General features: G+C 29.3%; 1 protein-coding gene across 2 annotated transcripts in view; it reads right to left on the bottom strand.

The window, feature by feature from the left end:
- LOC132928568 (serum response factor homolog) overlaps nt 1-5,617 on the bottom strand; it is a 76,360-nt gene extending 70,743 nt beyond the window's left edge. For both annotated transcript variants that reach the window (XR_009662042.1, XM_060993347.1), the window contains exons 1-2: nt 4,232-5,617; nt 2,168-2,431 (exon numbers count right to left, since the gene is read on the bottom strand). Coding sequence is in view for 1 of the 2 variants with exons in the window: in XM_060993347.1 (XP_060849330.1) it covers nt 2,168-2,431; nt 4,232-4,654 (687 nt within the window). In the remaining variant the exon portion in view is untranslated. The remainder of the gene's footprint in view (nt 1-2,167; nt 2,432-4,231) is intronic.
- Between the last annotated feature and the right edge of the window lie 8,990 nt (nt 5,618-14,607).

Here is a 14,607-nt window from a genome sequence, read left to right as displayed (position 1 = left end):
GTCATTTTTCCAATTTCTGAACGAGTTTTTATCATACCGTGCGTACGAAACTGTTTCAATCATTAAAATTACACTTCAATACAAGCGGAGCGTTATGGATTTTTATTTTTTTTTCAAAAAAAATATAATGTCTTTAAAAGTACGAGGGACAATGATGAGAAGTGGACGGCAGGGAGATACAATTTTAAAACATTTCAATATAGTCAGTTTTTGTTTTATTATCGTTTATAATATATAAATATTATATTACATAACATATAATATATGTACTCAAAGTTGATCGTAACGACATATAATAAATATATGTGCAACGCATGACGTATATTGCAGCGTTTATGTATATTACAATTATACTATTTTACCGATAAATATCACAGACTTGATAACAATGGTCTATAATAGTAGGTATAAATATTATGATGTGTAGGTAACACCTATATAATAAAAATTCGGACTAGACCAAATGACGTATTTTGTTATCGTCAATAACGATTATATATAGTTATAAAAGGCACTGTTCTTGTTTTCTCTCTTAAACGTATAAAAATGTGTGTATATATTATATTATAATACATACAAAGAATTTCCTCTAAAATATCTCTTACCACAATAAATTAAAAATATATATACGAAAAATAATAAATATATAATATACAACGATTCGATTTTTTTGTTTTTGTACAAAATAATAATTAAAAATAATTCTATTTATATATATATATATATTGTATAAAAAAAAAACAAAATAGTTTCATATTTACAGGAGTACAAAACGAGAGAGAGAGAGCTAATAAATACGCGTAATTACACATGATTACCGATAACTGCAGTTTTTTTTTTATTCACGATTATTTATTAATTTTTTTATTCTCTATCAGTTTCTAAATCGTTACGCGATCGCAGCGTCCCGCCGCCGCCGTTCTCACGACCTACGCACCACCGATGCCGCGTCGCTGTTTACCGATCCCAGGCACGTAGTCGATATTATTATTACACTTTATTATATTATCATTATATAGGTACAATACGGCGAGGTCCGGTTTTTTCGATTATCGTGAAACGTAATAAATCCATGGTGATCCGTGCCAGTTAATCCCGTGGGAAAACCAAACGGGGCGGCGGTGTCAGCGAAAACCGTCCGGGAAAAACGAAGTAATCGCCTAGGTCGCCGTCGCAGCCACTGCAGCAACCGGTCCACGCGCGTAGGTATAATACTATCATCATTGCGACCAGCCGTCGCCGCCGCCTACGCACGTGCCCGCCGCCACTACCGCCCACGCACGGCCAGTCGACCGTTTTAATGTTTTTAATAATAATAATAATGACGACAACGACGATAATTGACCAATCTACGATGGACCCCCTTTATTCGTCACCAGACGTCTTCACGCGGACGACCAGGCGGCAACGTGATACACATAATCCGTCATCGGCAATTTATTTTATTTGTATTTCCCCCTTCCCCACATCACTCAAATAAAATTTGAACAAACATTTAAAAACTACATGCAGGGTTGTAGGACACCGAAAGCGGAACGCCATTAAAAAATCTACATCTTTTAAAAAAAAAACTTTCGGGGCGGTGATGATAAAAACAATTATAGTTTCGATTTTGAACACGGCCCGGCAGTAGTAGAGTTGTAGTAGAAGCGATTTATTTAAGCTCATATTATATATTATAATATACTTATAAACTACAACACAGCAAAAAATAAAAACATAACACACAAAGCGAAACACACTGCAATCAAACGCGGACGAATAGGATTTGCCTACGCTGTATACGTTGGCGTGACAATGTTCGGTTGAACTCATTGCCGGGGATAATCGCATGGTAATTGCATATTATATTATAATATATTTCTACTTGTACAGACATAAAATGGTTCAGTCTATTTTTTTTATTCAAAATTTACTATCCCGTCAATGTTGGTTCGACTGAACATTACCGCTGGTTGTGTGAATGGGATGCCATGTGAGGATATTGGTGTAATGGCAGCGGGGAAGTGCACTGTTGCTGATAATTGGCCGTGTGCATCAGCGGGCTGGGACTAGATGAGGGTATGAGATGGGCAGGCGGGGACATGGCCATGATGTGTTGGGGATGGTGTTGTTGATGGTGTGGATGGTGGACAGGACTCTGTTGGCCGTACACAAACTGCCTTACTTTGGAATCGTGGTCATCGCCAATGTTGTAAGACAGATCAGTCTCCTCGAATCCAGTTGCTGACATGCGTTGATCCCCTGAGTTAGCACCTGATGAGGATGGACACGGGTCTGGTGAATTTAAGCATGTTTGAATTAGTGCTTTGCCAGCTTCAGAAGTAATCATCGGCTGTAACTTGCGTGTGGCAAAGGTATATACATGTCCCGTTTCAGATGCTACTAATAGCATCACTTGAGTGCCTGTTAATGTTGACAACTCATATGCCTGTAAAGGAACAAAAATAATGTAACTGTGGTGAAAATAACTCAAAAGATAAGAAATAAATTAAGTAAATATTTAGGTATCTCAGTATTTTAAAATAAATATTATAATATTTTATACCAAATATTAAAAGTAATATCAGGAATTCAGAAGTATTATGTACTATATAATAAATAGATAAATGATAATAATAATAAAACACTTAATACATTTTAAATTTAAGTAAATACATTTTATATATATTGAGTATAATAGACATCAAATACCTACATTAAATTATTAATAGGAAATTATTATTGCAGCAAAATATAATAAGGCTTTTTTTTATAAAAAAGAGAATTTATATATTATAAATCATAGTTTATGTACATACTACATAGATTATCTAAATATTACATTTAGTAAAAATATAATACACATCTTTCAATACAAATAGTACAAATTTAAACTATTATAAATTATTCAATTGACTAAAATCTTTAATATTAATTAACTGTAATTAGTAATATTAAACTAGCAAATTTTCATGTAAGACATAAAGAATTACTTACAGAATATCACATTTATAAATACTAATAATTAATTTAATAAATAAAAAGCTGAAAAAAATGTCTAGGCATCAGTACAAGAAAATAAATAATAAAAGTATCAAGAAAATCAAGAAAAAAGCCGTCCCTATCAGTGTAGATTATAATATGTTTGATTTGTAAAAATATATTTATCAGAATAACAAATATACGCTTGAAATTGTATTAGAACTTAATAAGAAACAAATTACTTTTACCATAAAATACTTAGGTAATAAATTTGTTTTTTAAATATTTTAACGATTATAAATAATGGTACCTATTAAATATTTTCTCGGTTTTTTTTTTGGTTCATTACTTACCAAATTACATAAGTAATAAATTTAAAAAATGTATATTAAATAGATACAGAAAAAGTATTAAAATATAAAAATTTTTTTTTTTTGCAAACAGTCTTATAGTTAACTATAAACTATAACTGTAACTTTTTAGTTATAACTAATATACTAAAATATAAGTAGTAAACTAGTAATAAATTAGTATTTAATAAAAATGTATAACAAAGAAATTGTAAAAATTATAATGAAATATATTTAAAATATGTCCAACTATAAATGTATTTTTTTCTATTTAAAGCTTATTTTGTACAGATGGTGGTCTAAACATCCAGTTGAAATACACATCTGTTGGTTAAAATGTCACTTAATATTATGATTTTGTGTGGTAATTTTATTTTAAACATAAGTATTAACATAGATATTTTAAAATACATAAGTATTTGAAAAAAAATTATAAATATGATTAAGTAGAAATCGACCATCTGTTTGACAATTTAAATCGTATGAAGGTCATTTTATTGTCTCATAAAATAATATAAGTATGAATCAAATAATAAACAAGTAGATATACAAATCCAATACTTAATTTTCAACCAAGTTAACATACCAACACTAATAATTACAAAAATAGATATCAAATAAGTAGTTTAAAATAAAAATTATCAAATAAACCTATACAAAGTTATTGTTTAAATAAGAATCAATTGCAAGTAAAATATATTCTCTAATAAAAGAGTTTCATTATAATATAAAAATTAATACCAAAGAAACCAATAAAAATCTGAATCCTAAAAGAAGTAATCAAATTTCCTAGTGATGGTGAATTTTAAATTAATAAAGAACAAGTATACAATAGACAATATAATTGTCTATAGAGCATAGGCAATCAAATAAAATCAAGTGCTGTATATTGGATTTAAATAAATCTTTAAACTAACCTTCTTCATAATGCCGGTTTTCCTTTTAGAGAACGTTGTGTATCTACGCAACTTATTTTCAATGTATTCCATTTTTATTTTTACACGGCCCTTGGTTTTCTTGCCGTTCGACGGTGATACGTCCTTGACGGAAGGTGGCGAAAAATTGTCGTCAACCAACCGATGGTGGTCGGTGGGTTCGTAGCACATGTTAGTACCTGGGCCCATCGTTCGCTTGATGCCACGCTGGTGAACCGGACCGCCAGGACCACATCCCATCATGGGTGGTGTGCGAGACGTGGACGGCCGTTGTTGCTGACCACCAACACCGTTGTTGTAAATGTCCGACGGATCCAACAGCGACATGTTCGACGCGTAACCCATGCCGAATCTATTGTCGCGGCCGCCACCGCCAGACGCACTGTCCATCGCTGTCCACCTCATGCACTTGACCGCCTACGACTGGTCATCCACGCACTGCACGCACACGCGATACGGTCAGCACCGGCCGACCGCAGAAAATGGCGAGAACGATATTATTTACTCGCGATTTCCTATTCGGGGGGGACGATATTTTACTTCGGTCCACGGGAGACCTACTACTTCGGAGTACAAGTAAACGGGAGCAACAATAATAAAAAATTTAACAAAAATAATGAAAACAAACGTCACTGATAACAACAGCCGCGGCACTGATAACGGCGGGACACCGGCGGTATGCTGTTGCCACTGCAGTGAAGATACGAACGGTTATGCCGTCGTCGTGTTGAATTCCACAGTTGCGCCCTCCCGCCACTACACGAATACGAGTAATTCGACCTGCGTCCGTACAATAATAGAACTCGTGGCGCATGTGCCGCGCGGTTTTTCTATTTTTAAAAATTTTAAAAAATTGTACACAATATTCCCGGCGTCGGTACTCCAAGCGGGATCGTCGTCGATTATTTTATATTATTATAATATACACCGCGGCGTACGTGTATAGGTGCGCAAACACACGACGGAATCAGCGGATAGCCTTTATCGCCGCGGCACTATTGCAGCCTCCCGCACACAATGTCAGACGAACACAGAACACGCGTAAAAATTGAAAAATATATATGTATTTTTATATATAAATATATATAATTGATGACGGTATAATATTGTAGTATCGCACGACGACGAATTTTCTGTCGTAAAATTCTTTTTATTACGTCGATAAAAAATAAAAATAAAAAAAACGATAAGGCGCGGCGCGCGCGTTGATTCGTTACGATGTGCTACACGGGCACAAACTACACGTGTGACACGTCCATGTGTAGACGACGGAATGGCGCAAGACGTGCCTACTATAATACCCACTACACACTACGGTCGTCGTCGTAGAAAACGAGTCGTGTCGTCGGACCGCGGTCGAAGTCGCCGTCGGTCGAACGGTTGTGGTAACGGCGGCGCGGACGGTCGCGCGCGCGACGCACTATCATATATTATTATTATTATTTTTATTATTATTATTATTATTATTATTACATTGTATATTATTTCGTGCTGCCCCTTCTCCCGGGCCACCGCGACCTCCCCCGCCGCCTCGCTTGCCGTATTTAGAAGAGTTGCCCGAGCCAAATTAGGCAAACTTGACCATATACGGTGCGGCCGTAGTACCTCCCCAACGGCGTTAAGATCCACCTTCCGGCGAATAATGCGCTTCCTATATAATAACGCTCGAACGTTCGCCATATTTTTTTTCTATAATATTATTATTATATTACATAGGTTAGGTTCAGTTATTGTTGTTGTTTTTGTTGTTGTTATGATTATTCATTAATTTGATATAAATATTTAAAATCTATTAAAATATTTATAGTTCTTAGACTCGCGCTGCCGAGTTGTGATAGTTCTGTCAAAACGCGAAAATGTGTGTGTATCATAGTCCATAATAATGCAAGTCCAGTTTGGAACAAATGATAATTAATTCGCCGCCGACAGCAGTCTGCAAGATACAGTGCAACTTTGTAGAACGTAGTTTAGTTTTTTGAAACGCCAAGGGCTCTCGATTAATTTATCCATTAATCCATTTATTGAATTATTAAATCCTTTCGGCGATTTGGTCATCGCACATCTTTAACGGTTAAACAAAAAAAAATAGTTAAAATACACGCCTACGACAAATGACAATCATTATCACGTAGTTGTACTCGAATTATAATATATGCGTCCAAGTATATTATGTAAGATGTAGGTAACATTCTTATGAGTCTAAGGCCGAAAGAAAAATCTGTTTATGAGTTGTGCCAGACTTTTCACGTAGCCACGTAGGTATGCTTTATATTAATAGCGAATTGCTAACATAAGATATTTTAATATACTTTTATATTATCTTTAAATACAATTCTTAATTCTATATGGTAAATTGTATTTCCAATTCGAACTCCACATTAATGCTTCATTTTAATATGTTTTAAAACGGTTTTTATTTTTAAATATTCATTTTAATGATAGAATTATATTTTATTACATTTGAAATTATATTTTATGTTGATAAAATAGAAAAACCTATATTTTTTTAGTATCTTAATTAACGAATTTAAGATTAACTAAAAAATTATTATTTATTACTGTATCTATAAACTCTAATCAATAAATCAGACGATTCATCTAATTATTTAAGTTCTCAAAACTCGGTCATATTAATATATTATGTATATGACGTATGTAATGTACATAACATATAACGTCATAATATAAAATAAATAATATTATTTATATTATGTGATACTGTGATAGTGTTCCTGCAGTATACGTCTCAGTGTTTGTGAATTGTATTATTGTAGGATTATAATTTATAATATTTTATAATCTCGTAATCGCATTTCTAAAATACAGTCCTTTTTTATTTGAACGCTGATTATATTATATATATTTCTTGTATAACTAATTATATTTTTCAAGTATATTTAATTTTTTTTTCTGTAAAACTACAACTATTACACTGTTTAAAATTCGAAAAATATAAAAATAATTCAAATATATTATATGATAGTTTCTGAAATTCACATATTAATGCAACTCTATTACGGAAAGTTTACGCTCTGTATCACTAATTTTAAAACATAAAGAATTTTATACAAACAATTTTTGATACTTGATACAAAGGATAATAAATTATAACTAAAAATAATTTTTAACCAAATAGATCAAAAGATACAATGGAAACTAAGACAATTAAATCACACTATATCCACACTTACAACGGTTACCGTTGTTAATTATTACTTATTATACAATCATAGTCAAATTTCCAAACTTGAAATAATTGCTTATACTAAAAAGTAGCTATTTTTGACTTGCGTTACATGCATCAGTGATCAACCATCGTCATCAAATAACAGAAAAAATAAACTAACTTTTAATAGCAAATTAACAAATATATATATATATATGTGTGTGTGTATACTGTATATAAATTAAATATAAAGACATTTTATGGTAGGTATGATTTTTTTCGAAAAACCTTAAAAATATAGTTTATTTGTATATTTATTTATAAGTTGATATTCATAAAAAAGGTATAGTTATCTCATTATAATACATATTACACATATATTATATAGGTACCTATATAGTTAATACATACATTATGATTTAAGATTTGTGGCAATATATGAATTTAATTTAATGCAATATCAAACCCTATGGTCCCCATGTCTTTATATATACTATAATATAGATTAGGTTCTAATATAATTATCTATAACATAATTAGACTTAACTATATGAAGTCTCTGAATTTGTGGGCTGTTTTAATTAAAATTATTTTTTTATACTAATTTTAAGGGAATAAGAAAATAATCTAGATATTTTAAAACAAAAATTATCTATAACTAGTACATTGGTAATGTTTTTTCCATTGATCTACCTCCTTCCCATTCATACAAAAGTAATGTATACTACGTTACTGGTATACGTTTATAACCTAACTTATATAATTCAAAATATATTATTTAGGTCACCAATCACTAAAATTAAATGTTCATAGAAATGAACTCTTAACTAATAAAAATTTAAACAATTAAACCGTCGTAAAACGTTTTTCAGTGAATGGCATCGAAATCTAAATTCATTTAGGGTATAGAACCAATGTTGCAGTACGGTCACTAGGTACGTAATAAGTAATAACTAATAATTATAAATGGCTATTTATCAATACCTGTAATATATTGTGTCATAAAAAAATGTGTGCTGCTCTAAAATGTCAAATAGAAGTGGTTTATAAAAAAATGTATTGAAAAGTTTGAAAGCATTGGCCGTGATGATGACAGACTCTGTGACATATAACTATTACCAAATATTTCATAAGTTATTATCCCTTAAATTTTACTTAAAAGTATTTAATCTTTAAACAAAGAATTTTATTAAGACTGATTAACGATTAACGCCTGAATAGAATTATAATACACACATATATACATGGCACATTTTATCTCTGTTGAAGTAAAATAAGTAAATAATTATTAACGTCAGATGCAGTAGACAGGCGACATTTGTCATATACAATTATCCAATAACTATAAAAATTGCCAATATTATTAATTTAAAAAATCAATAATAGCCAATAGTCAATAGGTACTCAACACAGATTTTAAGTACGGTTCTTACAATATAGTTGCGTAGAGATTTCCGTTGCGTTTATATATTATTATTATAATGATAATGCAATATTGTTACAATGACTTACACAAAGTACATATATCAAACTCGCACGATCTAATAATATTTGACTCATCATTATATGCCTCACACTAATCATACAAAATATTATAACCAAACTACGTAAATATATATATATATAATAGAATAATTATTAATATTCTCTAGCTCCTTCAAGCTTGAATACCTATATGGCTATATGGCTATATACATCACAAACTTTCATTTATCAAAGATAATAAACAGATAATAATATGAAAAATAATGTGTAAGTACAACTATCGACAATAAATATTTATTATTTTCATTAAATTATACACTCATAACTCATAAGCTATAAAAATGTTGTATTGTTGACTATTGTACAAACAAGTCCGAAATTTATATTTTAGGACAACGTGACCATAAATTTAGAAATTTTTATAACAAAAAAAAATCGTACTAATATAACAACAAATAACTGATACAAGTACATCTATATTAAGACAGTATAAAATATCCATAAACATGATAATAATATTTAGTTTTTGTTTAAAAATTACCTATATTTGTCTTATTTATAAACAAAGTGAAATTATTTTTGGTATAAATTTAAAATAACAGAGTGAATATTTGGTATAAAAATGTCAATACACATTAGTACATTACACACAACACACTAAACAAAAACAATAATTATGATTCGTATACAATTTTTATAGGTAATGTTGAAAATACAAACCAATGGTCAGATATCAGATAAGTTTAGGTTTTCCTAAATTAGAGTAAATAAATATTTTCGAAATATTATTTGATATATTTATATATAATATATTATATATAGCTTTCTATAAACAACACATATATTTAAAAACTATATTGTGTCGCATGCTTTTGAATTTTAAAATAAACACAATATCATAATATATTAGTAAATAATCCACGTTAGTCCAAAAATTCAAATTAAATTTATCAATAATAAAATTATATACAATATATACACTATAAATTTACACCATTTATATTGTATTGTCTTTACACACATGACACATACCTACATTTTGTTATTTAAATATAAACACTACTCTAACAGCGGTGTAAATAATATTTGTGTATTATATAAAAGTAAAAATTATGTGAATTTGTAGGTACTTTCTCATTGCTGTTAATTTCATCATAGTATATATCAATATAATAAATATACAGTCCTTGTGATTCAAAATTCCTATTCCTAAAGATAAAAAAATGAAACCTTCGCACCTCATTTAAATACCAAACAATATATCGTTTATAGCTTATACTTAGTAGTTAGTATACTTACTGCAGAATGATATACATATATTACCTTAATTTAAATATTTAATTTTTATAGAAAAGTCAAATATGTCATTTATATATTATTATGTTCTCTGATTAAGTAGTATTATTTATTATTATTATTATTATTATAACTGTAAACTGATTAAAAAAAATTGGCACTATTGCAAGTAACTGAAAACTAGTGTTTAAAAATTATATAAATTGTTTTTCTCCAAGTCATGGACTATATATTATAGGTATGTATTAAATATTTACGTAATATCATTAAATTTTGCTAAATATATGTATCGATAAAGTTATGATGAATGAAAATTTATCCATCAGAGCAGTCGCCAACAAAGCAATTGCCGATTCTGAGCCTCAGAATCTGAAGGAAAGGTTTTTATGAATAACAATATTATTTTTTTCAACAAACCGTAAGAAATTTCTGAAGTAGTGGGTGATAAAATTATTATCATAATCGACTAAACCGTTTTCCGTCATTAGTACTATTTAAATATAAATATATTATTGATAAGCATTTTAAGATTTTATTTATTTTTATCTTATTTAAATCAAAGAATATTTTATTTCAAACATATCTAACTTGCAGCATTTCAAAACTTTTATTCAACGAGGGTCTATTAATTTGTTAGTAATAGGTACTCTTAAAATAAAACATGATCCTGTTAAATAATATATAAGCTATACATTAAAAATTAAAAATATTTCACATGTGGAAGCAAGCACCTACAAATACTGCTAGTTATTACCTAGATTATGGTATATTGTTTATGATATTTTATATTTTTATATATTTTTGAGTATAATTTATTAGTCACTCGAGATTCATTCATAGCAGAATATTATTATAATTAAAAATGAATAAATATTTTTCAACATTAAAAATCTACACTGTTAAAATGATTTTATCACGGGGCAGTGACGTCGAGCTACTGATATATTATTTTATGCAGGTGCATTTTGCACAAAACTTCAGATATGTCATACAGAATTATCTTATATTTACATACCTAATATGTTGTGTATTAAACGGTTATATCTTGTATATTATAAACGTGAGTAATATCTATTTAATAATAAATTGATACACAAAATATTTATATTATACAGAAACTCGCCGAAAAGCACAGTTGCGACCTTTAAATACAAACGTACTAGCGAGAAAACACGTAATTATTTCCTACAGATCTCGAAATAATACCCGAGCACATGATATACATTAATTTGGTGAACTATGCCTCAGTGAGGATATAATTAAATTCATCAAGCTACATGATCCAATAACTCTGGTCCATCGGGCTCGTGTTTATAAATACTTACCAAAAATAGACCTGCGTGGTACAGCTTGGTTGCCGGTAGACACATAGCGTTGGCACCATACAGTTACAAATGCACCATTTTCAACCGTCCAAACCACTTTCAAAATAATTTTTTATTCAGCATATTTTATTATAATGTTTAACTGCAGAAGCACACTTATAAAAGTGAAGTTTTGAATTTGATCAGAAATACCTGTAATTAATATACCTGTAGTATGCAGGTATACCTGCACAAGAGTTAAACAGAGGCATATTGCACTGAAGGTATAGTGGTAGGTATAGGTACTATACCATAGTTAAACATATATTTTTTACATTTTTTTATGCTCTTATTTTAAATTATCTTAAATTACTTTGCACATTTACAATTCGACATTTATAACTATAAATATTTAATATAAATTATAAATATACCTAAAGCTCCACATTATGGTACAGATTATATAAAAAATTTAAAATAACTATTTTATTGGAAAACTTTGCAATTTGCAGTTAAATGTTTGCACATGTTTTGTGTTATTACTTATTTTAGTTTCATTAGTTTATGTTAATATTGTGATTCGTATGAACATGTGCAATAAAATTATTTCAAGAAAATAGCTTAAAACTCAGATTTTAAGTTTTGAGTTTTAATTCGGAGATGTGACACCGTGATCTGCAGTGACGGACGACGGTCGGCAACCCAGGACTTTGGAAACTATTTCAGTTGTTCACAGTCGTGTCGTAGGTATAAACCATGTTTATTTAGAGATCTATATTCTATTATATGTTATCTATATTGCAAATAAAATACACAATTACTCAATCATTCATTTTCTTGCCATTTGCTATATTACAACTGCTATCTCGCGTGATTTATGTTAGTTGTTAAACATTCCCATAAAATATACAATATATCTAACTAATAAGTATTGCCAGGGGCGCAATTTCAATAACAAAACTGAGGGTGCTTAAGCTCCTCTATCTTTTTTTATAATGTTATCTTGAGGTTATGGATAGCTGTTACCATTAAAAACTAAATTAACATGAAACAATTTGCTGGTGCTAAACACACCCAAGCCCCTTAAATTTCGACTATGGGTATTGCTAGTATTGGTATGTACTATAGGCGTCTGCGAAGGTGGTATACAAAAACGAGTGGCTGTTACAATGGTAGCTTCGGAGTTCGGAATAATAATTATTTGAAAATAAAGTATGTATATCTAATACGTTTTTCTAACGATTGGAGACGTTTAATCGTGTGTACATACTTTTTAAACACATACATATTAAATATGGATGTTTGTATATACCATAGATGTACACATTGATTATTACTCTTTTGAACATCGAATATATCATAATCATTGACAAGTGATAACTTAAAAACATAATAGTTATTGGCTTACTGATATAGGTATGAGTATTAGAGTATAAAATTATCGTATTCGTTTAAGTCTTGATCTGTATTTAAAAACTATCGTCTCTGCTATTGAGCTGTTCGTTTGGGATAATATTCAAACCTCTGGAATTTATGGCCATTTGCCATGACTGATGTGAACTTATATTTCCCAATCTTGGGTCTAAAATAACTCGCTTTAACCTACTTTTTTCCTTTTTTTTTTTTTGACGATCAAGCCAATTTCGTGTAACAACGTATAGAAGAAATCGAATTCTTTTAACAAAAAGAAAACAAATATATTAATGTAAAAGTTGTGTATACGTACTACGCAGGTATAGCATTATATATAATATATATATATACATTATATATATATATAAGCATTATACAACTGTACAAATTTGCCATTTATTACGATGTGGGCTTATTGCTTAAATAATAATAACACGTGTGTGTGTATCGTGTACAGTAATATAGTATATGTATATATTTATGTATTATCTTCCTAAAAACGATAAATAAAGAGAATATATACAAATATAATTTTCAACTCCTTTTCCATGGCCTCTTTTGCGTATACTGAAATATCTACTTATAACAAATTACAATAAACAGAATGGTGATGGCCGTCTTCGTAGTTCGCACGTCCATACGCACCTGAATAGATTTTTAAAGTAAATTGTATATAAATTGTAAATTTTAATGACGGTAAAACATTTTTATTTTTATTTTGAGTATTTACTAAAACTAAAAAAATATTACTATTCACAGTGAAAACACGACTAGACACTCGGCAGTCAGCTGTAGTATATAAAATAATAAATACTTTCTTCATATTTTAATATAGGACTTTACGCTTATACATTATAACGATTATATTTACAAACTATATGCGCATAAAGCTATTAACAGTAAACATTATTAATTATATATAATACGAGTATATTATATTATACGATTAGAAATATTGAAATATACTATAACTACTGCGTAGTAGGACGTAGGTTGTAGCCAGTTGTAGGTATACAACGTATAATATAGTATATTGAATTATTATTCTATTAATCACTCTCTTAGTACCTATTATACATAAAATATTATTGTAAACACATCTAAATAATATTTTCAAGAAGTTCAGATTTTAATTTAGTTTATTACATTTTACTTTATTCTGTATTAACCTAATAAGAATAATTTAAACTTATTGTAAAAATATATTTACAGTCTTACTTATTGGACAATTACAATAAAATAATAGCACATATATATTTCTGTTTGTACAATTTATTATAATACAACATATCGTTATATTCTTTCTTCGACGACAGTAATATTGTTAATTGTCACTTATCACAAAAATGTACGTAACACGTGTGAAAGTAGGACTAGGACAATATTTTAATAAAAATTAATAAATAAGAAATATAATGAGTAAATTTGGTGTTGAAATGTTGGATTTTTATAAAAACTGGTGTAAGGAGACAATTAGATAACTAGGTACATGGTCTATATCACATGATCATGATAATATTATACCTATAATAATTCTTACCTACTTAAATTTATTGTCGAAACTAATATTGTAAAATTTATAAATATACCTATATCAATTATCATAAATTATTAAGAGGGATATTCTGAACCTGTTATTTTGGTTAGATCATAGGCATAATTTGGGGGTGGGGAAGCGGCACCCTTAGTATTTT

Source organism: Rhopalosiphum padi, chromosome 4 (genome assembly GCF_020882245.1).
Source record: "Rhopalosiphum padi isolate XX-2018 chromosome 4, ASM2088224v1, whole genome shotgun sequence".
Taxonomy (NCBI): domain Eukaryota; kingdom Metazoa; phylum Arthropoda; class Insecta; order Hemiptera; family Aphididae; genus Rhopalosiphum; species Rhopalosiphum padi.
Note: the sequence above shows the minus strand (reverse complement) of the source record. Positions and strands in the feature narration are given on the sequence as shown.